Source organism: Eleutherodactylus coqui, chromosome 4 (genome assembly GCF_035609145.1).
Source record: "Eleutherodactylus coqui strain aEleCoq1 chromosome 4, aEleCoq1.hap1, whole genome shotgun sequence".
Classification (NCBI taxonomy): domain Eukaryota; kingdom Metazoa; phylum Chordata; class Amphibia; order Anura; family Eleutherodactylidae; genus Eleutherodactylus; species Eleutherodactylus coqui.
The window spans coordinates 76,901,664-76,926,604 of record NC_089840.1 but is presented as its reverse complement, the minus strand read 5'-3'; the positions used below and the strand labels follow the sequence as shown (position 1 = coordinate 76,926,604).

Sequence of the window (24,941 nt, the reverse complement as noted above, 5' to 3'; positions counted from 1 at the left end):
TATATACAGAAAATGAATGATAAATAAAATAGGTTTTCATGACAACGCTGGCTCCGGACCTATCCAAGGGGATGGAGACACCATCAGCTGCTAATCACGTGATATGGTGGAGAGTAACACCGTGGTTGTGGGTGATCGGTATGAGATCCCGCACATATGTGAAAGTATACCAGCAGAGGAGATTTAGATTCCATTTGGACATGTGGAAAGGTTCAGAGTAATATACACATTTAATCAATGGTGAGTGACATAGGGATCCATGGTAATGCTAGCCTCAGACGTGTGCAAGGGAAGGTGAAGCCATGACCAGCTGACCATTACATGATACAGTGGAGGCCGATGCCGTAGTTACGCTAGATCTGTATGAGATAGGGCGCATGCGTGGTAGAGTGCTCTGGTCTGAGAGACTGGCGGGGTTGTGACATAACTATTGGGCATGCGCAATAAATTATTAGACATGCGCAATGATGTCTATAGGACTCCGGCAATCTATGGCCAGGGAATAGAACCTGATGAGGACTGCAATCCCCCACATCACCTGTATGTTATAGATGTAATTGTGGGTATGTGTTGTGATTGGTTACTCGCATATTTCCATCAGATGTGTCTTGTATATAAATTGTGTCATTTGTGTGTAGCACTAGCTTGACGAAGCCTCATGTAGAGTTGAGGCATTGCAGCTCTCTGTTGGTTTATACCTTGGCAAAGAAATAAAGGCGTTCCTGAAAGAACTGTAGTGCACCTTATGTGCTGTCAGTCCTTAAACCCTGCAAAGCCATGTGGCTGGGAGTGACTTACAAGGGGATGCAGTACTACCCAAATGCTGCTGCCTCTTTAATCTCAGGATTGCTAGGGTCTTAGAGGTCAGACACCCAACCCCCCTAATCAGTGATGTAATATCTTAGCGATATGTCATCACATTATAAAGTAGGAGACCCCATTAAAGAGGCTCTGTCACCATCCTTTTGCATCCCTCAATGAGAGCCCCATACAGTATAACCTGTCACACTAATATGTCTACTGTATGTATCTGTGCAGTAGTTTAGGAGAAACTTGCATTTTATTAGTAGAAGCCAGACACAGGACTCGTCCTGCATATTCATGAGCTGCAGCTAGCCACACCCACCCCACCCTCCAGCCAATTAGAGTAATAAGCAGAGAGCAGTCAATTAGTGTCTGAAGGGCAGGGTGGGTGTGGCTAGCCTGGAGCTGATGAAGATCCAGGACTACTTCAGGTAGTCCTCTATGCCTTTGCTGCCCACTGCTAAAATGCAAATTTCTCCAAAGCTACTTGATGACCCTGGAGGTCCTTTCCAACTCTACCATTCTAAGATACTGCACAGATCCACACTGTAATCAGGGCTCCTGCTGCCCTCAGATAGGGGTGCAAAAAGATGGTGACAGAGTCTTTAAGTGAGCGCTAGGCTAGCAGCTTATGTGTTGTGGTGGTACATCTACGCCCTGTTCTAGGCAGTGAATGTAGGGTGCACAGGGTAGTGGGGGCATGTACTGTTAGCACCACGGACAGCTCATGCTCCAGCATGCATGGTGACCCCACCGCTCACAGGAGAAGGCAAAGTTCACATAAGTATATCTAACGTAGTGGTTGGTATAGAAACATATACGGTAACATTCGCATAGTGGCAACAGTGGATCAAGATTGTTCTGTGCAGGTCTATGCGTGGATCCAGTTTTTCTGACAGCACTAGGCTGGCACGTACATACCTTCTGCTTCATGGATCTGTCATAATGGGACATCACAGAAATGTGTGCCAAGAATTCATCCCATTTGTTTTGCAGTAAAATACGTATGAGTCATGTGACCAGAGCCTTCTCCCATCTGTCTGTATGTTCCCTCAGGCTTCGGTAGTGTATTCTTATTTATATAGTGCATCCATATCCATATTCCACTGCAAATTACATTACTTGATATTAGGAGTTCTTCCCCCATTTAATAAATTTAGCCATCTGTATGTTTTTGGGGTGTGAGAGGAAACTGGAGTACCTGGAAGAAATCCGAGCAAACATGGAGAGAACATATAAACTCCATGCAGATGTCGTCCTTAGTTGAATTTGAACCCAGGACCCCAGAGCTGCAAGGCAACAGGGCTAACCACTTTGGCAATCCGTACCCCCATCCAAGGCACCAGTCTCCCATATAACCTGCTATTAAAGAGTTTGACTCAATGTACTTTATCAGAGACTGTCAAGAGTTGTCAAACTTTACTCTCAAAAATACATTAGTGATGTGGAAAAGAAAAAAAAAAAAACAACTAAGGGCCCTTTTTATGGGCTGATCCTTCTCTGCCCATTATAACGGCATGTCAATCAGCACTCGTTCCTGCCATTCACGTGGCAGTGGCTCAGTAGTATGCGGACAAACAATAAGACAATTCGTCCCCATACAGATAGCATCCATTAGCAGCACATCACAGTGTACACCAGATATGTTGCCAACAAAAAAACAAGCTTATGCTGCATAAACGATACAAGCAGCTGACTACCTCTGCAGCGCCACCTATTGGATACTCAGTATTGTTCCATCTTTCTTATTTGCTTATTTCCCAGGGGAGTTTGCATGCAATGGTGCCATGGCAACCGGAAGCTATTGCCAGGCGATAAGGGTCTGCCATGGCATATGATCGCTAGAAATAGTAGACTGCAATATACTACCGTAGCAATCGTACAATTATGGGGTTCAAGTCCCCTACAGGGACATAAAAAGAACGGTGTAAAAAAAAGAAACAAAAACTTTTATAGGTACCAATAAAAACTACACCTTGTCACACAAAAAGCAAGCCCTCACCAAGCTCCATTGATGGAAAAATAAAACAAGTTATAGGACTTCAAAAATAAAAAAAATAAAAAATTTCCCCAAAAAACATTTTTTATTGTGCAAAAATGACAACAAAAAAATATATAATTTGGGTATTGTAATACCAACACGTAAAATAAATTATCCTGTCATTTATGCTATATAAAAACAGAAACTTTAATGGCAGAACTGAGGGGTTTTCTCTTTCTTCCCGCCAAAAAAAAAAAATGTAATAAACGTTATACCGTGCACTATAAGTATCAAAATATGCCATCAATGAAAACTACAACAGCAGCCCTCGTATTGCCATGCCATCAAGGGGTTAAATAAACTGGTCGTTACATTCCTCTTCTCAGCGTCTCTGCTAGCACTGATTGGACAGTATGTAGTCACACGAGGGCATTTTTAGTTTGTATTAACTTTGCAGGCCATAATACGGGGCTGATGTAAAGCTATTTACATATGGGATTTTTTTTACGGCTTTGCTTTAAGAGCACCGCATGCCCCTCTTTTGTCCTTATTGCATTAAAAAATAGCCTATCGTGGTTTATGGATAGTGATTAACCCTTTTCAATCCAGTTTTGGATTCAGGGTTTCCTAAAAGGCTTTCTCTTTTTGCCGTTATACAACGGTGCCATCTGCTGGCTAAAACCAGTGTGTGCACCAGAGAGGCTTCGGCAGCGGAGTGGCTGGCAATAGATGGTAAGAATACCCTGTCGGACGTCTTCTGACATTGGAGCTGTACAAGCATCAATCAGAATGTAGGAAGACGCCAGACAGTGGATTGGAAAGTGTTAAAATACAGATGCACTGTATATTAGTAGCGTTTGATCTGTAATTGGCTCCGTACTTTGCAGTCATTGGTAATATTTTCTATCGAGCAAACATGGATTCATATTTACCAAGTAGGAACTAAAACCAGTGACAGCAAATACGAAGCCAAATACTGATGCCGTATGGTTGCAGTAGTATCTGTAACACAACTGGCCTTAGATGGTGTAGGGACATGATATACTGACACGGGATACAAGGTAACGCCAAGCTGTCCATTCAGGCTCCGTTCACACCTGCGATGGAGGCTTTTAGATTCCATCACATTCGATGGAACAAATAGAACAGTAGCGCTATATAAACTAGTAAGATGCCGGACACCATGACAGAAGCTGCAGACCCCATAAATAGTCAGCGGCGGATCCATCATAGCTTGTATTCCATTTTTTTGGTGACCACAACAACATAGGTCATTCATTTTCGGAAAGAATAGCCAAGGAAGGACACCAAGTATATTTCCACATGGCTGACAGGTCCTCTTTAAAAGCCACTTCCACATAGGCTTCGGTGAGTGCGACATTACAGAGCTGTGTCACCTGGGACGGAATTACACCGCAGGACACACCGCAAGCCGCGGCAAATTCCGCAGGCTACCCGTGGATTTTGATGTGGAATTGAAAATGGTTTAAAACTTGCCTGTAAATCCGCATCTAAATTCACCCTTATACCTGTGGATTTCAGCGTGGAATTCTGCAGCTGCGGATTTGGCTACATCCTGCGGCGTAATTCCGTACCGTGTGAAAGGCGTCTACCGGGGCACAATGCAGTTTTCACATAGATTTCCTTAGGTCCTGAGTGACAAGTACCTGCAGCTGATTTCAGAAGAGACAGTGCTCACCTCCGGAGTCTTTGGGTGTCAGCGCTTCCTACACCCTCTAGGGAGCGCAGTGCCACTGGTCACTTCCATATCACCTGAACAGTGGCACTGCGCTCACTAGAGGCTGTCAGGTGAAGGAAGCGCTGACCGCCAATGACTTCGGAGGTGAGCGCTGTATCTTCAGCTGCTGGGGGTAAGCAGCTGATTTTGAGTCGAAATCTGCACCAATGATGCAGATTTTGACTATTTTGGATGCGGAAAGATGCAGAATTTGCCACAGAATTTCCATTGCAGACATTCCACATTTCCGCAAGGTCTAACATTGACAGCAACTCAGCGATCCTCCACCGAAGGATCCCTGCATCCCCGAAGTGATGAGAGGCTGTTTTACCATGAAAACGCCTCGCATTCATGATGATATGGGCGTGGGATTCACTGCCTCATATCTCGCTCGCCCATGTGATGCTAGCCGAAACGCTGTGGATTTTCCGTGGCAGAAAAACTGCAGTTCATCCATCCTGTGTGGCTGCATCCTTAGCCTATGCCCTCATGTTGCAGATTTTCTGCTGTGGATCCTCGCCAAAATCGGCATACTGCAGATTTAACCCTTTCCAATCCAATTTGTATCCTGGTTTTCCTAGGGGCTTACTCTTTTTCTGCTGTTATACAACTGCGCTATCTGCTGGCTAAAGCCAGTACTGCATGAGGTGACACATTGGATAGGCTCCGATAGCAGAGTGGCTGGCAATATACAGTAAGAGAACCCCAACGGCTGTCTTCCAACATTGGAGCTGTACAGCCTTAAATCCTAATGTCTTAAGACGTCAGACAGTGGATTGGAAAAGGTTAACATAAATGGTGAGATTTCTTGCAGCCTCGCCCACACTGCTGGTACTGTAGACCGTTGCCCAATTCTACTCCCTGTGAACATACCCGTAAAGCAGCACATGTACTTCGGTCACGGCCTCTGACGATCATCTGCTCACTGCGCAGCGCTGTAGCCCATGTATACTATACAAGCAGCCGCATGTAACCAGCACAGCCCTTGTGTTACAGATTCTGAGTTTATACAATGAACGTGATTGTTAAAACCCCATTCCACTAACTGTTCTGGCGCACATAAACATCCCCCTGTGAATTTGAGCAGAACCTGGAATGATTTCTTTAATTACCAGCGATTTTACCTAGCGAGGTGCAGACTGGCTGCCCAAATTAATAAGAATCACTGTTGCGTGGAGTTTTCCTCTTCTTTCCCATCGAGAGTCGGGTTGAACCTTCTCCGTGCTGAAACACCTTGAAATATGTTCTATAAAGCGCATTAATCTCCTGATGCAGATTGGAGACAAAGACAGATTGGAAAGGGCAGACACTTGAGTAGGCGATCATCCTCACTTTGGTGAAAAGTAGCGAGGACAGATGGGCACAATTTAAGTCTTTTAAGCACTAGTGCCCTGTTCAGACACAAACAACTTAACTCTTTGCCTCCCATGACTTCATAAAGCTCCTTCTTATATCAGGTCATCCTATAAAATGAACATTAAGGGGTCACTTTTGCAATGTACATGGTTTAAAAATGTAGTCCCCAAGCTGAATGGACAGGGGGTGTATATATATATATATAGAACAGCTTACTCTATGTAGATGGGGTCCATACATTCATCACTGCACATACCGTTGTTTCCCTCAAAATAAGACACTGCCATATTAATTTTTGCCCCAAAAGAGGCACGGTGTCTTATTTTTGGGAGGGGTCTTTTAATACTTACCTAGTAGCCTGCATTTGGCTCCTTTGCGCTGGTCTCTGGCGCTGCTGCAGGCTTCAGTTTTCTCCTGAACGTCGACAGAGCATTTCTTCCTGGTAGCAGGGCTTGAATAATCCGGCTCCAGTAAGCGATTGCTCTGATTGGTTTATCGAGCGCCGCATCAGGCAATCAGAGCCAGCACTCGATTAACCAATCACAGCCATTCATTGAATGGCTGTGATTGGTTAATAGCAGGGGATTGTGATGTTCTCCCATTCTTCTCAATGGGGCCAGTGGCAGCATCTCCAGGAATCAATGGGAGATGATCGCAATCCTCTGCCACTGCTGTGAGAGGGGATTCTGTCATCCCTGCGGGAAGTCCCCCCGAAAGTCCTCGCCGCGGAGAGTCCCCTCATCAAGGAACACTGACAGTGCTGTCACAGTGTTTGGTGATGATTGGAGTGGCGAACATCTCCCATTGCTTTAAATGGGGCTGACGCTGCTGCCACTGGCCCCATTAGAAACAATGAGCAAGATCGCAAAAAGAGAGGACATGCTGCATCGCGAGCGTTAAAACATCGCACATGTGAAGGGAGCCATTGGAAAGCTTCATAATGTTGTGATTACTCAGCCTCACAGCACTGGGAAATGGTGCGATTTCATCGCCAGTACGAAAGCACCTTTAGACTTGCAGATTTTGATGCAGATTTTCCCACAAAATGGCAAATTTCACTGTATGTTGCGGAACAATTCTAGATATGTGAAAAGTCCCTATGGGTACATCCACATGGGGCGGAAGCGCTCTGTATTTTGCGTACAGAAAATTTGCAGCATTTGTGGTAGTTCACACTTGGTGGATATTTCACAGCAGGAAATCAGCAGCAAATGTGGTGTGGATTTTGATGCAGTTTCCACCCCCTCGTTTGAAGAGGTGGAATCTGCACTGAAAATATGCAGCATAAATTAACATGCTGAGGATATAAAATCCGCACCCCACGTCAATTCTGCTGCGAATTTAATGTGGAACTTTTTGGTTCCACGTGGATGAGAGGTTTTATATCTTGTCGTCAGTAAGAGAAATCAGGTAATTGTGTAGATATGATAACTTTCAATGGCTAACAAAAATACATGATGTTATAGCAAGCTTTCTAACCTCTCAGGGTCCTTCCTCAGGCATATCTGAGAGGTTCGAAAGCTGGCTATAACATCATGTATTTTTGTTAGTCATTAAAAGGCATCATATCTACAAGATTACCGTACCAAACGTTTTTCATTTTAAACTTCACGTTTTCGTTAACTTCTGCTGCCTATTTTCCGCACAGATTCCACCTCCTGAAACGAGGAGGTGGATTTAGTGTAGATTTTCTGCAACAAATCATCTACACAGATACAAAGGACAGTATCTCTCCATTTCTATGTTACATGTTTGTTGTTACATTCTTGATTGGTTTTCAAATTACGGTCTAACTTTTTTTTTCTAAATGCTTCGTTTTGTACGAGAACCAAAAACTGGCGCCACATGTAAATTGTAATTACACCTCTGGTTAAGCCCATGACAGATCAAAGCGCCTACTTGCATATGCCACACAGCACTCCCTCAGTAATGGTACTCTGTTTTGTGTCTCGTCTGCGGAGAAGCAGAAACCGTTAATTACCGTGTCATGAAGTTTGTAGGTGGTTTGTTTACAAGTAACGCATGATCAGATGGATGTTTTTAGAAAAGATTGTCCGCCATCCACTAATGATGATCTGAAAAACACGACATCTTCTCTGCTGCCTGATCAGATAAAAAAACATTTAATGAAGCTGTAAAATGTAATTCTCTTGCCAGGTCTTGTTCACCTCTGGGACATACAGATAAAGATACATGTATACATTTTGCTGGGTTCTTAATTAAAAGTTATTTTCCTTAGCTGGGTGTAATTACTGGAGACTCTTCTTCCACGATTTTCGTAAACGTCGCAAAATTTTTCTATGAAGAAATTCTACAGTCTCGGACCAGCAGATGAAAAGTGAATGACACAAACTAGTGGGCTGCCTTCACACGAAGCGTAATCTCTGCGGCCATTCCGCGACGGAAAACTCGCAATAATTACGTAGTGGCCAAATCTGCATCTAAATGGGGCCTATTTGGCAGTGCGTTGACTTGCAGAAATGCTGCAGATTTTAACCCTTGTATTTCCAAGGTTGACATTCGCAGCAGAAATCGACATTTACAATCTTTTAATTTTATTTGGAAACTTTTTAAAAACCACTGCAGATTTGCTGTAGAAAATCTCCTTCACGTGGTTTATACAGAAATTCCACAACATTTCCGGCCAGTGTAAAATACTGTATTTCCCACAAAATAAGACCCTGTCTTATATTAATTTTTGCCCCAAAGGAGGCACAGTGTCTATACTCCCCTAGCAGGTGCTGTTCGTGTCCCTCCCGCTGGGCTGCGGCGCTCCTGCAGGCTTCCGTGTTGTCCTCAATGCTGATGGAGCATCTCTTGCTGGCGACGGGGCTTGAATACCCGCCTCCAGGAAGGGATTGGTCTGATTGGCTAAGGCAGTGCTCTTCAACCAATGAAAGCCGGTGCTCAAGGAACAAATCACAGCCATTCAATTATGTCATTTAATGAATGGTTGTACCGGTAATTGGTTCATCGAGCGCAGCTTCTGATTGGCTGAGGCGGTGCTCCTAAACCAATCAGAGCAATTGCTTGCTGGAGGCGGAGTATTCAAGGCCTGTAACCAGCAAGAGATCCTCCGTTGGCATTCAGGACAGCACGAAAGCCTGCCGGTGCGCCGCAGCCCAGCAGGAGGGACCTGAGCGGTGCCTGCTATGTATGTTTTTTTTGCATGTAGTGTAGCTAGGGCTTATATTTCAAGCCCCTCCCATCCCACAAAAATCTGGGTAGGTCTTATGTCCAGGGTAACACTCTATATTCAACTACACATTGTTTTTGGATTTGCCAACACTGAGCACATCTATATGCCACATTAGCTTATGGATACTGCACTCTGCATGCTTAACGGGTTATATGACATCACCAAGGCTATTGGTCAAAGATGCATTGCATTTGAAATAACATTGGACCTCATTTAAAATACCCAAAGCATAAGTTACCCATTGCAGCCAACCATATAGCTTCAGTATATCTGAACGCCACAATATTGCCCATGTAGAGCATGCCTTACGCCTTAGTATAGAGAAATAATACATGTGTCAGTGTAAGGGATGCAGGGGGCGGGTGGGGGGGAATCCCTGTTGTACATGATTCCATTTAAAAGAATAGGGTTCATATTCGTGCATATGGACAAATCTCTTACGATTTTTTCGGCTTTGTGCAAGTGGCCTTACAAGTCCGATACCATTGCTGTATATCGAGCTTGAGTGACATATATACCAGAGGCTCATGTATGCTGCTCAAAAATGGGGGAAACACAAGCATCACAGAAGAACTCCAAGTCACTTAGGATGCTATTACATGTGCGCTGGGGGCTACCACTAAGATACGCGTTTCCCCGATGACCATCAGGCTGCAGCCTGGCAATAAACACTGTTTTATGACTGCTAAAAGCACTAGTGTATTAGCATCCTTTAACCCTTTCCAATCCACTGTCTGACGTCTTCCTACATTCTGATTGAAGCTTGTACAGCTCCAATGTCAGAAGACGTCCGACAGGGTATTCTTACTGTCTATGGCCAGCCACTCCGCTGTCGGATCCTCTCTGGCGCGCGCACACAGGCTTTAGCCAGCAGATGGCACTGTTGTATAACAGCAGAAAGAGAAAGCCTTTTAGGAAACTCTGAATCCAAAATTGGATTGGAAAAGCTTAGACTTCAGGGATGTCAATTTGTCTAGTCAGGAACCTTTTACGCGGGCCGGAAGTAGGACGCAGGATGCAGCCAATTCTAAAATCCATACGTCTAAGTGCAGATTTTGATGCGGAATTGCGATAGGTTTTAAGCCATTTTTAATTCTGTAGCAAAATCCGATTGCAGCTTGCTCTGTCTTATTTCTGGCCAGTGTGAAAGGTCCCTTAGAAAGACTAAGTGTATCAATTTCACCTGCTTTGGTTCAAATGAAAGTGATAATAGGTACGCTGGAGGGGCAACAGCCAGACACCCCTAAATGGTTCTAGGCGCCCCGTTCTCTTCACAGATGAGAGCCGGGTCACACAAAGCACATGTGACAGACGTGTAAGAGCCTAGAGAAACCGTTCACACATCAAGATCCCATGTGCAATTTAAGTGTTCCTATAATTTCCCGAGCGGTTTATATGATCAGACAACGGAGTTCTGTTCTGACAGTGGAGAATATCACACAGCCGCATAGTTTAAGGCAGACTCTTTTCCGTACATGTACAGCCTCTTGGATTTGCTTTAGTGCTAAAAAAAAAAAGTGAACGATCTATCGCAAAAACACAAACGTTCGGGGAAAAAAAGAATTTACTCACTTTTTTATATGGGAAAAGGAACAATATTTTTTCAATTTATTGTTTAGGAAAATGAAGTGCTTGTAACTTCACATGACTGGAACTGCGACCCGTTTCAAGCTTTTATTCTGCATCTGCTGTTTGTTGTTTATTCACTCTCTTACTTCAATCAATGTAACACCCCTCGAGTTCAGCGCTTCCCAGGATAGAAGCTGCAGGCGCAGTGATTGCTGGGCCCCTTCCAAGGAACATTAAAGCCCGTGATCCCATCACAGACATTACAGAGCTGCTTGCTGTGGGTCTCCACACAGGAGGTGATTGGCTCTCGCAGGAGGGGATGCTGCAGTCTGTGCCAGTAGTGGGGGCTTCACGGGTTCGGATTCCTCATCGCCCAGGCAACAGCAGGAGGAGGGGGGGGAGCTCATCGGCACTTATTAAACAGAGCTTTTAATTAGCAGCAGACACTGCATGGCTCGAGAAACCCCAAGATAAAAAAGGAGGGTGCAGCTGGGTGCAACCTGACCTCAGTCAACGGTCCATGTATTTCAGGGCTTTTAAAAAAAAAAAAAACAACAAAAAAAATGTAATTGATGAAGCAACACTTTGTCAGTTTTCTAACATGAAAGGGTTAATAAAAACTGCTGTCCAGGTCTACGAGGTTATTAGTGGAATCCTGATGATTTCTAGGTCTACTGAGCAGACATAATGGGTTTTGCGTGGTTTCTTCACACCAGCTTCCTGGAGTTTGCAGTTGACTTCGGTATCTCCAATAATCAGTACAGAAGTAGGCCTGAGGGGTGCGGAGGGAACACAATCCTCATCACGGTCACTTAGCTTGGCTCTGTACCTCTTCCAGACATTGGCAGGCTTGCTGTGTTTGTACTCTTTTCTAAGGTTGGCTCCTTTCTTGGTTGAGAACTCTAGAGAAGTAGAGAAAAAAGTTAGATATACTCTGCGAAAGATAGAAGATGGAGGACATTGACTTACAAGGAGAAGGGGAGGTAACTACAAGTAAAGACCCTTTGACATGGGCCGACGGTTGGGTGCGAACATTTGTTTGCCCAATCATCGGCTCATCTGAATATGCTGGGCTAACACATAGGCATAAAATTACTCTACGGCAGCACAACCCTCAATCTCAATGGTGCTGGCAAATGCATTCCATATGGAGGCGAACATATCCATGCTGTCGATCATCTGCCAGTGTAACCATAATTAATGGACACTGATCGATATGCTCGTTGTCGGTCGCCGCTTGTTACCACAGGGAGATTATCTGCCTGTGTAAAACCACCCTTGGCCATACCCAAGGTCCACCTTCCATGGGGTTTCTTAAGTCACTGCTCCAGCAAATTCCTGAAGGAGGATTGTCTACAACGTTGCAACACTGCAGTTCTCTGTGAAAAACTGATTGTCTAAATAAAAGCTGATCTTGTATACACTGCAACGTTTGTAATGCGGTTCATTTTTTTGTGCGATTGACATTACTGAATGTCTGTGGGCAGTGAGGACCGAACTCACACACAGCAACATAAGCTTTTATCATCCAACAGACATAGGTGGTCATTGGACATAGAGTAGAAGGGAATGTGGGGTGGAACGGAAATAGCCAATCCATCTAAATAGTTGATAAATGGGTTTTCCAGTTGTAAACTACTGATGGCCTATCCTTAGATTGTAATCCATCAGTGGCGATCTGCCGCATGGGACTCCTGCTGATCAGCTGTTCGCTGGGCTGCTGCGTTTGTGCACTGAACGGATTTCTGCAGAAAGCAGACAGCTCCGTTCGCACTGCAGTGGCCAGGCTTGATATTACAGGCATTGAAGTGAATGAAAACTCTGCCTATAATACCAAGCCTGATTAAGGACAAAGCTGTCTGCTTCCTGCAGAGAACAAATCAGTGCACCAGCCTAGAGAACAGCTGATTGGAGGGGGTCCTTGGCAGCGGATCCTGCTGATCTCTGAAAGATTATTGTTCAGTTCAAATGCACGCACCGACTGAACGCCGAATGAGAACTTGTTTGCTTCTCGTTCGTGCTTGAGTTTCTGCGTGTTGAAAAACGAACTACAGGTTGGGCCATGTAAACAAGCAGTCATTCACTTATGAAGGACTACCTGCTTACTGTAAATGGAGGCGGGCAAGCTGGAACGATAGCCGGCCCGCTCCGCCTCTGTTCACTAGTATCCGCTCTGCTTCCGTTCACTACTAAAAGCACAGGAATGAGTATCGCTGGGAGGACCTGTCTGGCATCTGCACCTAACAGATCATCCAGTGTAAAAGGGCTCTATGATGAGGACACTAGTGAATCATGGTGTGGATGATGGGGGCAGACACTTAGGCTGGCGGAGATCTCACGGAATGTCTGCAGCGGGACCTCACGGAAATTCCACAAGACTTCCACAGCAGAATCCGCGCCATTGAGCGCAGATTTAAAGCAGCTTCTCCGCCTGTATTTCGCTGCGGAAATCTCTCCCTATAGTGAGAAGAGACCCCGCAGTAAAAACCACGATACGACAGACATATCAGCACCAGGGCAAGCTTCATCTTTGTCTATATGGAACAAAAATGTGCCATCAGCCGTTTTAGGTATTTCGATGTTTTTTTTTTTTAAACTGTGCCTCAAAAATAATTAAAGAAATGTTAAAAGTCAGAAAACTCCACTTTTCCCCCCCAAAAAGGGCGTTTCAATTTTGAAATGGTCTTTCTAGTGTTAAAGAATAAAGTGACATTGCAGGAGGGAAAAAGAGATGGGGAAGATGGGAAAGTGAAGCATGTAATACCACGCAGAAACTACAAGGACCATGGCTTGTGATGAAAAGCACTGTGTGTAGGTGAGGACGGGCCTTTTTGTACTTTTGTCAATATCCTTCTGTAACTAGTACACATCAGGTTTACAGACCGAATCGGTGCCGTAACTGTCGTATAAGCTAATTGGAGCCGATCTTGATGACACTTCCTAAAATAAACCGACGAGGGCTTTTAGGAGCAGCGAGTCCTCAATGTTGTAAAGAGGCAGCACGCGGGTACAGTACAGCCACAATCCAGGCTCTCTCCAGGACTGCGTCTGAAATGTGTTCATCCACAAAGGAGTTAAGGAGCGAGGATAATTTCAATGTCAGGAGTTGCTAGTCAGTGACCTTTGCGTACAACCAACTATCTCCAGGTACAGCAATTTCCGCTTTGTACCATAATAAATGAGCAAGAGAAACTCCTGACTGCCATTTAGGAAGCAGCAAGGGAGAAAACAGCTCTGTGTGCTGCACACTGCCAGTTTATTATGCTTCCTAAATGACTTCACACGGTACATAGACAGTTACATAAGAGTACGGAGGGGTACAAGCACATCTATAATAGCCCAATACAAGGAAAGTGACATTGCACTCTAAATCCTGGGATAGATAAAGGGAAAAAACATGTCTATGGAGGATGGCGATATGCACAGCGGGGACCAGAACATCGCTGTGATAACGGATAGCATTATATAGATTTACTGCCATCACTGGGTTACCGGCTGCAGGGGGTTTATAATAGATACAGGTTATGTGTGCATCAGTCAGGATTGTGTACAAAAAAGAGGGGTCTAATAATAAGAATCAAATGGGGACCCTATTATTGGGGAAGATCCAACCCAGCGCACAAGAGTGGGGAATTCGGCACCCGTTTTGCATTGCCATTACTGTTAATGGGGCCGGTGTTAGCATCGCACTGCATGCTAAGTACACGCAAGTGCGATGTGATGTCTCCTCATTGAAAACAATGGGAAACATTCCGCCATCCTCTGCTGTGGCTGTCGGCTGCTACACCCCCAAAGTAATATAAAACCGCCTCACACCCACAGGGAAATCGCATGTTGGCGAGTGCGATATCAGACTGTGATTCATGGCCTCGCCAGTGTGAAGTTAGCCTAAGGGTACATGCACACAGGGGATTAAAAAGTTGCATGCAAGACCTTTGGGCGCCACTTGCATCGGACATCCCATCCGTGTGCTGAAGATAACACTCCGATACAGACTATTCGCGTTCAAAAATTGTACAAGAACGAGAAATGCTGCAACTTTTAGTTTTACTCGGACTATCAGTGTATACACTGATTCACTGATTCACATGAATGGGTGCTACTTCTGTCCGATTTTGAGCCAGAAACCCAAACAGACATATCTTCCATGTGCATGTACCCAAACGGAGTAGGATGGGGTCGGTTTTAGAGGTTTACTTCTAATGTGCATACCCCCTATGCAAGAAGATGTGGAACGCGTGTGCTTTTTAGATCCTATCGGAATCCTATGAGATGAGACAAGATCGGCATCACCCCTTTTCATATGTGGGAATAGGAAACCTAACCAGTCAGGCATATTGAGGAGTCTGTTTGGAAGAGCAGAACGCACTTTACAGTATATTAGCCAATGCGAGTGTCACCACTGACCATTGCATCACTATTAAATGACAAGTCCCAGAAGCCTGCCGTTTGGAATCTATTCTGCACCCTTGCATCATGTTCATACTCCTCCTTAATTCCACCCTGTTTAATGATCGTAAAGAAGCTAAAAAAAAAGGAGTAATGTAAATGTGTCTACATGATTGCTAGCGGGCTATTGGTATTCATTTCATGAAGTCCCCCTTTTGTTATCTCATGTGATTTGTATCAATCCCTAATTGTGCCGTGGTTCCATTATAGATGATAAAAGGAACACAAGGGCAAAAACACCACTATAAAATGCTGCTTAAAGACCTTAAAACGGACAACTGCGTTAGGGAACATGATAAACGGGCAACATTAAGTGGCTCCAAGCAAAAGCCGCGGAGATATCCTCTCTATCTTACAATGACCTCTACCCCCTCAATGTAAAGACTGCTGCTGGCGCAAGGCTCCGGCACTTTTATTAAGAACCTACTCTCGCCTCTCAGTATAAAAAGGAATGCACGCTCTTCATTTATTCTTATACTCTGAACAAAGCATCCTTCATATAACACTATACACACATACATATCTCTCTCTCTCTCCACAGACACACGCACATCTTGTTTCCCTGAAAATAAGACTGCAAGACCTACCCCAAAAATAAGCCCTAGCATGACTTTTCAGGATGCTTGAACTATAAGCCCTAATCCACAATTTTTATTAACTGTATCCTAGATACAGTTAATTAAAAAGCTACTTTAAATAGCTGTCTATTCATGTAAAAAAGGGGAATCTTTTGGAGCAAAAAATAATGAGAGAGCCTGTCTTATTTTCAGGGAAACAGGAGAATATAATATATATATATATATATATATATATACACACACACACACGCACCTACGCATATATACAGCCCCAATTCCAAAACAGTTGGGACGCTGTGTAAAATTTAAAGAGGTTTAAAGAAACAAAAGAGTGATGCAAGGACTTGGAAGTCTCATATAACCAAGAAGCAAAGTCCAATCCAGTAAAGACCACCATGGACTGTTGACCAGCAAGAATCCTACATCAGACAAGAATGGGACAACATTCTTCTTCCATAACTAATGCAATCTGTATCCTCACTTCCCAGACATTTACAGACTGTTGTAAGAGGAGGGGATGCTACACAACGGTAAACACGGCGCCGGCCCAACTGGTTTTGGAGATGTGTTGCTGCCATCCATTTCTAAAGGAGTTAATTTTTTTAATAAATGGAAAAGTGTCTCCCTTCCCCCCTCTGATGACTTTTGTTCTCTTGTGAATAAAATATGGTTATATGAGATTTCAGAATCATTGCCTTCTTTTTTTCTTATCATCCATTTACATTTTACACAGCGTCCCAACTTTTTTGGAATCGGCATTGTATATATACACACACAAAACATGAACATGACTATCTGTGCACAGCACGTCCTTCTTTGAATGCCCCTAGGTCCATAGAGAACTGCCTTTCGGTTGTATTATAATGAAAGTGTATTGGAGACAAGTTAAGCTTATTGATCACCACTAGGTGGCAGAATTGGTGCACAAAAGTTGGGAACAATTTAAAGCCAGCGCAAATTCATAGTGCCAAAGTATATCAATAAATATGACTGACAAAAATGGATAAAAAAAGTGTGTTCGATGCAGAATGAATACAAAAGGTAATACAAAGACTGTATGAAGAGTTATATTAAAATATTCATCCAATCTAAATGACCATACAGACTAAGGCTGCTTTCAAATGAGCGTATTTTACCTTCATATTCGGCACGTGTGTTTTAGGGACCGTAATATGGAGCTAATGTAAATCTATGTATCTATTCACGAGGGCGAAAGCGGATCAATACATGTCCATTAGAAAATAAACCCAATGGCAGCAATATAGATCAAATACTGATGACACAGTTGTGATATCATCTGTAACACGTGCGTATTACGGACACATTACAATACACTCGTCTGAAAGTGGCCCAATGCTGAATAAGTGGCGGCATCCAGTCCCTTCTACCGGTCCTCACCTTTGTTTGTCTAGTCGTTGGGCGTGGAGGACGATGAGACTCGTGGTTCACAGTCCAAGGACCCAAAGACTGATTAGAATAGAAATCCATGGGATAAGTCTTCTGCCATTCGGCTTCTTTTAGAGCCACACAGGCCTGTAAAAAGCAGAAGATCTCAAATCGTAACAATCCCAGTCCTGGAATGAAATCGCCTAAAATAAAGTACATTGTCTACTTATTCCATTGATCCCCGAGAAGCACTGCAGTACGAATTACACTAGTCTGACATTTGTTACATAGCTGACCTTTGCCTTGGTCTATTACGGGTGCAACGAGCGCTCCTCCAGGGATAGGTATCCGCTATGACCAGCGGTACGTCACGGGAGATGTAGCTCAGCAACAGCCAAGACTGTCAATTCCTTTTTCAACGTAGGATTCTGCTCAGTTGCATACACAATGAGAGGCTCTCGGCGCAGGTAAATGAGGGGTAGTGATCCTACCTTCACAATTTTTCCAAGACACCACTTATTTTCTCAGCAAAAATTTTCAAGCCGCCATTTTTGCATAAAACAAAACCTCAACAACAATACTGATAAGAGGAGTAAAAGTAATCTTGGTGGATGATTGCATTGCAAGTATAAAGGGACAAGGTTATTTTGCTCACCTTCAGTGGCACGCCCGGAAAATCTCCAGCAAATTTACAGCAAAAAGCTATAAACCTGCCACTGAAGGGGTTAATTAGAAAATGTAATGATGACAGGTTCTCCAGCACTTGGATACGGATGACCTATCGTCTGGATAGGTCATTAATATCAGAAGGGCAGGGATACGACTCCCAGCACCCCTGCCAATCAGAAGCTCAAAAGAGGTTGCATTCCTTGGGCGAGTGCTGCGGCTTCTTTGCCAGCCTGTGCCTAGTCATATGCCCCATGAGCAACTGCCTGTTTACTCTGAATGGAGGCAGGAAGAGATTTCCGGACTGCTTCTCCTCCAATCAGTTAATGATTATCGCTCCTCTGTGAAAGCACAGGAGGGACGATCCTGGGGACGATCCCTGGGACGATCCCTGGGACGATCCCTGGGACGATCCCTGGGACGATCCCTGGGACGATCCCTGGGACGATCCCTGGGACGATCCCTGGGACGATCCCTGGGACGATCCCTGGGACGATCCCTGGGACGATCCCTGGGACGATCCCTGGGACGATCCCTGGGACGATCCCTGGGACGATCCCTGGGACGATCCCTGGGACGATCCCTGGGACGATCCCTGGGACGATCCCTGGGACGATCCTTGGGACGATCCTTGGGACGATCCTTGGGACGATCCTTGGGACGATCCTTGGGACGATCCTTGGGACGATCCTTGGGACGATCCTTGGGACGATCCTTGGGACGATCCTTGGGTGCCCAAGCGCTCGACAGTCCCTCACAGGTAGAACATGAGCAGTGAATGTTATTTCTTCGCAGTGTTCATTCCGATGACCTTTTCCTCAGCTGCTGGAGAACGTCAATTTAAAAAAACACAAAGCGGTTTCTCCTCTTCTTACTAGCCCAATTTAGTTGCCTATGAGATCTGAAGAGTTTTCCCACTGTGATGTGGCCAAGGATGAAATTGCGAGGATGTGCCTACTGGATGCCTATGTTGTGACTTCCGCATTCAGTGATGTCTTAAGGAACATATCATCAGTGAAACAGCCAAAGTCCCAGAGAGACAAACACCAATACAATAATAATGTGGGCAACATAGTCATATATTGACCCCCCCCCCCCCCCCTCAGTAACCAATAGGTAGTACGGGATGAAATGGCAGGGTAAATTCAGTATTGCTGCAAAAATTCAGACCTCTACAACGGCTAATAAGGATGAAATCGTGTAGCAACATGTTCTTAAGACTACACAATTCAGTGGCTCAACTGTATACAAATCATTAAATATTACCTTTCAGGTCCACTATTAAATGGTTCACATACTTTACACCGAAGATATCACCACTTTGCAGATGCACAGTGCTTTCAATTTATGGGGTAATATATTTTAAGGGCGCACTAGACGTAAAGTCAGCAGCTTATGAAAATGCAGTTTACAAACAAGCGCCTAGTATTACCCAAACATTATGTACTGTATATAATTGTGTGCGGAGGCGCTCAGAGCTGGAGATACGGGAGAAGACTTATTTATTGATTTCTTGTTAGTAAACCAATTGAAAGTCACCATGATTAGCCGTCCCTCAGCCTTGAATGGCTGCTTAGAAGAGAATTAGAATTGATTCAAGTAAATGGAGGAAAAATATTATTTAGTTTTAACGTTCCTTTAAAATCACGTCTGTTTTCTTGTATTCGACGAAAGCAACTTTCCTTATAAGTCTCTGTTGTTCTTCCGTTATTCCTCTTGGAAATGTATGTTACCATTCCCCTTCTGAATATGGGGCATATCCTGCACAGTCTGACACTATCCAAGCAGTGCTGGCAGTGGACACATTATTGACAAGGTGGTTGGTAACTCCTAGTTGTCAATTTATTCCTACATTTCCAGGAGGAACAACAGAGGAACATAACAGAATTCTGCCATAAATCTTCTATGTTTCCATTTGTCGGGCATAGATTCCAGCAAGTTGTATTGAATTGGTATTAGCATAAATTGCATAACTTAATGCAATTCGAGAAAGGATGGACAATTTTGTACCTCATATGGAGTCAGCAAAGGCTTGGAGAAGGCGGTTCCCCAATCTATAGAAAGTCTTGGGCAGGCGACCTGTATCCATCTGAAAGTAAGAAGAAAAAAAACAATTTACAGTTAGCTAATGTGAAATGGTGACATGTCTTGAGAACTAAACAATTGTCTTCTAGCAGTCATCCAGTTTAGAAAACCTATTTTTATACATCCTCTTAAGGAATTCTGAGTTAAAGAGGGTATCCCAAAATGTAACGTTATTCCCTATCCACAGATAGAATCGAGACTCCCACCAATCCCAAGAATCAGGGCCCCCGTTCTCCTCACATCGGGTTTCCTGTACCCCCTGCAGTAAGGAAGAGATTGAATGGAGCGGAGGTTGTGCCGCTCCATATACTTTCAATGGGACTGCCAGAGATAGCAGAGTACAAAGTGTTCAGCAATTTCCGACAGCTCCATTTAGTCGGACATCACTGAAGGTGGGAGAAGCAAGCCTGAATTAACGATAAGTGGGGGACATGGGACCCCGTTGTCAGGATCAGTGTGATTCTCCTAAAATAATCCCCTCTCCACAGGATAAGGGGATAACTTTCTATTGTGGGATAACCCCTTTAATAGAGGGGCTCTTCTGTTCAGGATCCTCATTTCTTGGCCAGAGTATGAGCAGTTACAGAGAACGTCTCTCACTCTGGAGGAGTTGTCCTGTCTTACACAGATAAACCATTGATTTGAATGGGCACTATGTAATACTTAATTTCTCCTGTAGTGGCGCTGCAGGGAAATTGAGCACTTACTGCCCGATACCCCACAGCTTACACCTGATCGCTGGGTTCCACAGCGGGGCAACACTTTGGGGTCAGCTTACTCTCAAGAGATCCTGTTAATTAGTAGGGATTGTCCATAGAGGACTCCTATAGGATGGTAGTCTACTAGACAATGGAAATTCATTCAATCTCCAGAAAGCAGAGCAAAATCACAGTGCTTACAGCTTCCAAGGGCCAACAAACAACAGGCTCTGAAAGGGTTAAGTCAAGTGAGATCTAAAACTAGTTAAAAGCTAAGAAGCTAGTGTGGCCTCTAAAATCGGTCATGAAATATTCTCTTTATAAATTAATGTAGTATCCAGTTCAGTCCGGTGAAGGATGACGTTCCAGCACATTTGTGGTTTATGATACTTTTTTAATGGACTGCCTGCATTCTCTCTTAACAAGCTTTCGGGAGCTAACCTCTTCTTTTCATCAGGTCAGAAATAATAGGCATCTCATTAATGCTCTTAACTTTACTGCTCTAGTTAAATATAAACAGTTAAAGAGATTTCCATGACGCTGGTTTTCTTTCTTTCTCTTGTACTCGTCTCTACCTTTTTTTTTGAAACATGAAATTGAACAACATTTCCCACATCTGTTCATTTCTATAAGCAGTTTTCACCTAAAAGCTTTTCGAGGGATAATGCAGTTAGTCTATTAAAGAAAAAATACAACATCGGATGTCATCAAATTATCTCATATGTTTCAGTTACATCTCACCAATAGAAAGTTTTATGATTTATAGGGGACAGAAGGGAAAGGAGAGGCGGGGGAGGGGGACGGGGCGGAGGAGAAGGGACACGGGAGGGGAGAGAAGGGACACGGGAGGGGAGAGAAGGGACACGGGAGGGGAGAGAAGGGACACGGGAGGGGAGAGAAGGGACACGGGAGGGGAGAGAAGGGACACGGGAGGGGAGAGAAGGGACACGGGAGGGGAGAGAAGGGACACGGGAGGGGAGAGAAGGGACACGGGAGGGGAGAGAAGGGACACGGGAGGGGAGAGAAGGGACACGGGAGGGGAGAGAAGGGACACGGGAGGGGAGAGAAGGGACACGGGAGGGGAGAGAAGGGACACGGGAGGGGAGAGAAGGGACACGGGAGGGGAGAGAAGGGACACGAGGGGAGGGACGGGGAGGGGAGGGACACGAGGGGAGGGACGGGGAGGGGAGTGACGGGAGGGGAGGGACGGGGAGGGGAGTGACGGGGAGGGGAGTGACGGGAGGGGAGGGACGGGCCGGTTGGGGAGGGACGGGCCGGGCGGGGAGGGACGGGCCGGGCGGGGAGGGACGGGACGGGCGGGGAGGGACGGGACGGGCGGGGAGGGACGGGACGGGCGGGGAGGGACGGGACGGGCGGGGAGGGACGGGACGGGCGGGGAGGGACGGGACGGGCGGGGAGGGACGGGACGGGCGGGGAGGGACGGGACGGGCGGGGAGGGACGGGACGGGCGTGGAGGGACGGGACGGGCGTGGAGGGACGGGACGGGCGTGGAGGGACGGGACGGGCGAGGAGGGACGGGACGGGCGTGGAGGGACGGGACGGGCGAGGAGGGACGGGACGGGCGAGGAGGGACGGGACGGGCGAGGAGGGACGGGCGAGGAGGGACGGGCGAGGAGGGACGGGCGAGGAGGGACGGGCGAGGAGGGACGGGCGAGGAGGGACGGGCGAGGAGGGACGGGCGAGGAGGGACGGGCGAGGAGGGACGGGCGAGGAGGGACGGGCGAGGAGGGACGGGCGAGGAGGGACGGGACGGGCGAGGAGGGACGGGCGAGGAGGGACGGGACGGGCGAGGAGGGACGGGCGAGGAGGGACGGGCGAGGAGGGACGGGCGAGGAGGGACGGGCGAGGAGGGACGGGCGAGGAGGGACGGGCGAGGAGGGACGGGCGAGGAGGGACGGGCGAGGAGGGACGGGCGAGGAGGGACGGGACGGGCGAGGAGGGACGGGCGAGGAGGGACGGGCGAGGAGGGACGGGCGAGGAGGGACGGGACGGGCGAGGAGGGACGGGACGGGCGAGGAGGGACGGGACGGGCGAGGAGGGACGGGACGGGCGAGGAGGGACGGGACGGGCGAGGAGGGACGGGACGGGCGAGGAGGGACGGGACGGGCGAGGAGGGACGGAACGGGCGAGGAGGGACGGAACGGGCGAGGAGGGACGGGACGGGCGAGAAGGGACGGGGCGGGCGAGACGGGACAGGCGAGAGGGGACGGGACGGGCGAGAAGGGACAGGACGGCAGGGGAGACAAAAACAAAATAGACTAATATACTACGATAGATAGGAGTTAAACCTCTTCAATAGACTCCCTTTTTGAGGCAATCACCTTTTTAACTAAACCAGCTTTCAGTATGATCATACACTACACATACTGGCAAATGAAACAAAGAAACACACTCCTAGAAGATTACTTTTCAATGCAGAAGATTCACTGTAACTTGATATGAGAGATAGCATAGATAAACATATGTAGTCATAAGGCAGACACAAGACAGACAGAAAGGTAGGAGGGATATACAAATAGATATACCAACAAACAGACAAAGATTAATATACCAAGAGACAGAAAGACAGCCTATCGGATAAATGGACAAGGGCAGACGGGTAGACATACAGGTAGCTATCCTCAAGGATATCTGCAAGATGGACAGAGGTGGACTGACATACAGTCAAAGCTAGAACGACAGACATGAGAGATATAGGACACACAACTACAGTAGAGAGATAGGCAGACATGACAGATAGACAAAGATAGAAATGCGAGATAGAAATACTGCAGGACTGATAGTTGAAAACATAACTATGTAGGTAGTGATAGTTGGAATGCCAAAATAGGTAGCTAGTTGCAAAGACACCCGCAAGATAGATACATACACTGATTATTATATATATATGATAGTTGGAAGGTTTAAATAGATGCAAGAATAGACTGGACACACAGCGATACAAACATTGTTAGCCACAGTATATGACATTTACTGCTATTTAAGGGGTTATGTTGTAGAAAATAAAGTGCATATGATATGATCAGACCTCCTGATGGCCTGTCCTCAGGGAAAGTGGCTGTAGGTCTAGACAGGAAAGTTGCATTTTAAGTGGAGAAAGCTATGTTTTTCTGTAAGAGTTGCCAACAAGATATGTTCTACAGCTTTAAATCTCACAGTTTATCCAGTGCCAGTTGTGAAGTGGCTGAGCCAGATTGCCAAAATATCCCCCCCATGCTGAGGGCTGCGGCGGTGTGTATGTGTACCGCTCTGCTCTCTGTACTCACGCTTCCACCTCTGGGAACAGCTTGAGTTTATTAGGGAAGATTTCCGACAGCAGAAGCCGCACGTAACGACAGCCGAGAGCCTGTAGACGTGACTCCAGGTGCTGAGAGGAGAGAGAGAGAGAGCCTCAGTGTGTTACACAAAAAAAGGAGAGAAGAGCATTTGGGGGTAAGGCAGCCATCCAAGCCTTATCCTTCAGTGAATAACCTTACTAATTAATTAAGTCAGGAGCTGGAGAATAAAGATGAAATGAAACATCTACACAGAACTAGAGAGAAATACTCAAATTACTTATATGTGTGGGAAAAGTATGTATATATAACCCGGGTACATCATACAGAACGTGTGCAATACAAAACGTCACATCTGAAACACAGAATCTGTTTGTGTCGTATACAAATCCCCAGTTCTGGTCCGATTTGAGTAAAATTTGGCATTTTTTGTTGCCAACAGCAACCAATCATAGCTCAGCTTTCATTTGTTATTCTGCTGAAGTAAAACGAAAGCTGCACCATCATTGGTTGCTATATATTATACTGCTGAGGTAAAATAAAAGCTGTGCTGTGATGGGTTGCTACGAGCAACAGTTTTCAATCCTCAGTGTCGAGATAAAATGAAAGCTGCTCTGTGATTGGTTGCTATGGGCAACAGTAGTTAATCCTCTTAGTGCTGAGATAGAATGAAAGCTGCTCTGTGATAGGTTGCTATATGCGCCAAAAACTGTTTTTTCCTGTTAGACAGTGTTGATAAATGAGGGTCGGTGTTCATAAATTTGCACCAGGTATTCCTGTCTGGGGACAAATCATTATCCACACAGACATCCAAGGCGGAATTAGGAAGGACAAAATGGGCCAACGATTGGTGGCTTCATCAGGGTTAGACTGGGGCCAAAAGACAGTACTGAAACTCCAATTGTCAGCACTCAGTCTGACTCTTCGGGTGCATTCAGACGACCATATATCGGCTGGGTTTTCACACCCAGCCGATATATGGAGTCTCTCTCTGCAGGGGGAGGAGGCTGGAAGAGCCAGGAGCAGTGCTCTGAGCTCCCGAACCCCTCTCTGCCACCTCTCCACCCCCTCTCAGCCCCTCTGCACTATTTGCAATGAGAGGCGGTGAAACGGGGGCGGGGCTAAGTTTCATGAAT

At 45.8% G+C, this 24,941-nt stretch overlaps 1 protein-coding gene across 1 annotated transcript in view; it reads right to left on the bottom strand.

Annotated features, from left to right (window-relative positions):
- Positions 1-10,624: 10,624 nt before the first annotated feature.
- The window catches only part of DPH1 (diphthamide biosynthesis 1), a 233,998-nt gene continuing 219,681 nt past the window's right edge, over positions 10,625-24,941 (bottom strand). The window contains exons 9-12 of the mRNA XM_066599694.1: positions 23,797-23,897; positions 19,737-19,815; positions 17,073-17,207; positions 10,625-11,549 (exon numbers count right to left, since the gene is read on the bottom strand). Coding sequence (XP_066455791.1) covers positions 11,460-11,549; positions 17,073-17,207; positions 19,737-19,815; positions 23,797-23,897 — 405 coding nt within the window. The 3' untranslated portion in view covers positions 10,625-11,459. The remainder of the gene's footprint in view (positions 11,550-17,072; positions 17,208-19,736; positions 19,816-23,796; positions 23,898-24,941) is intronic.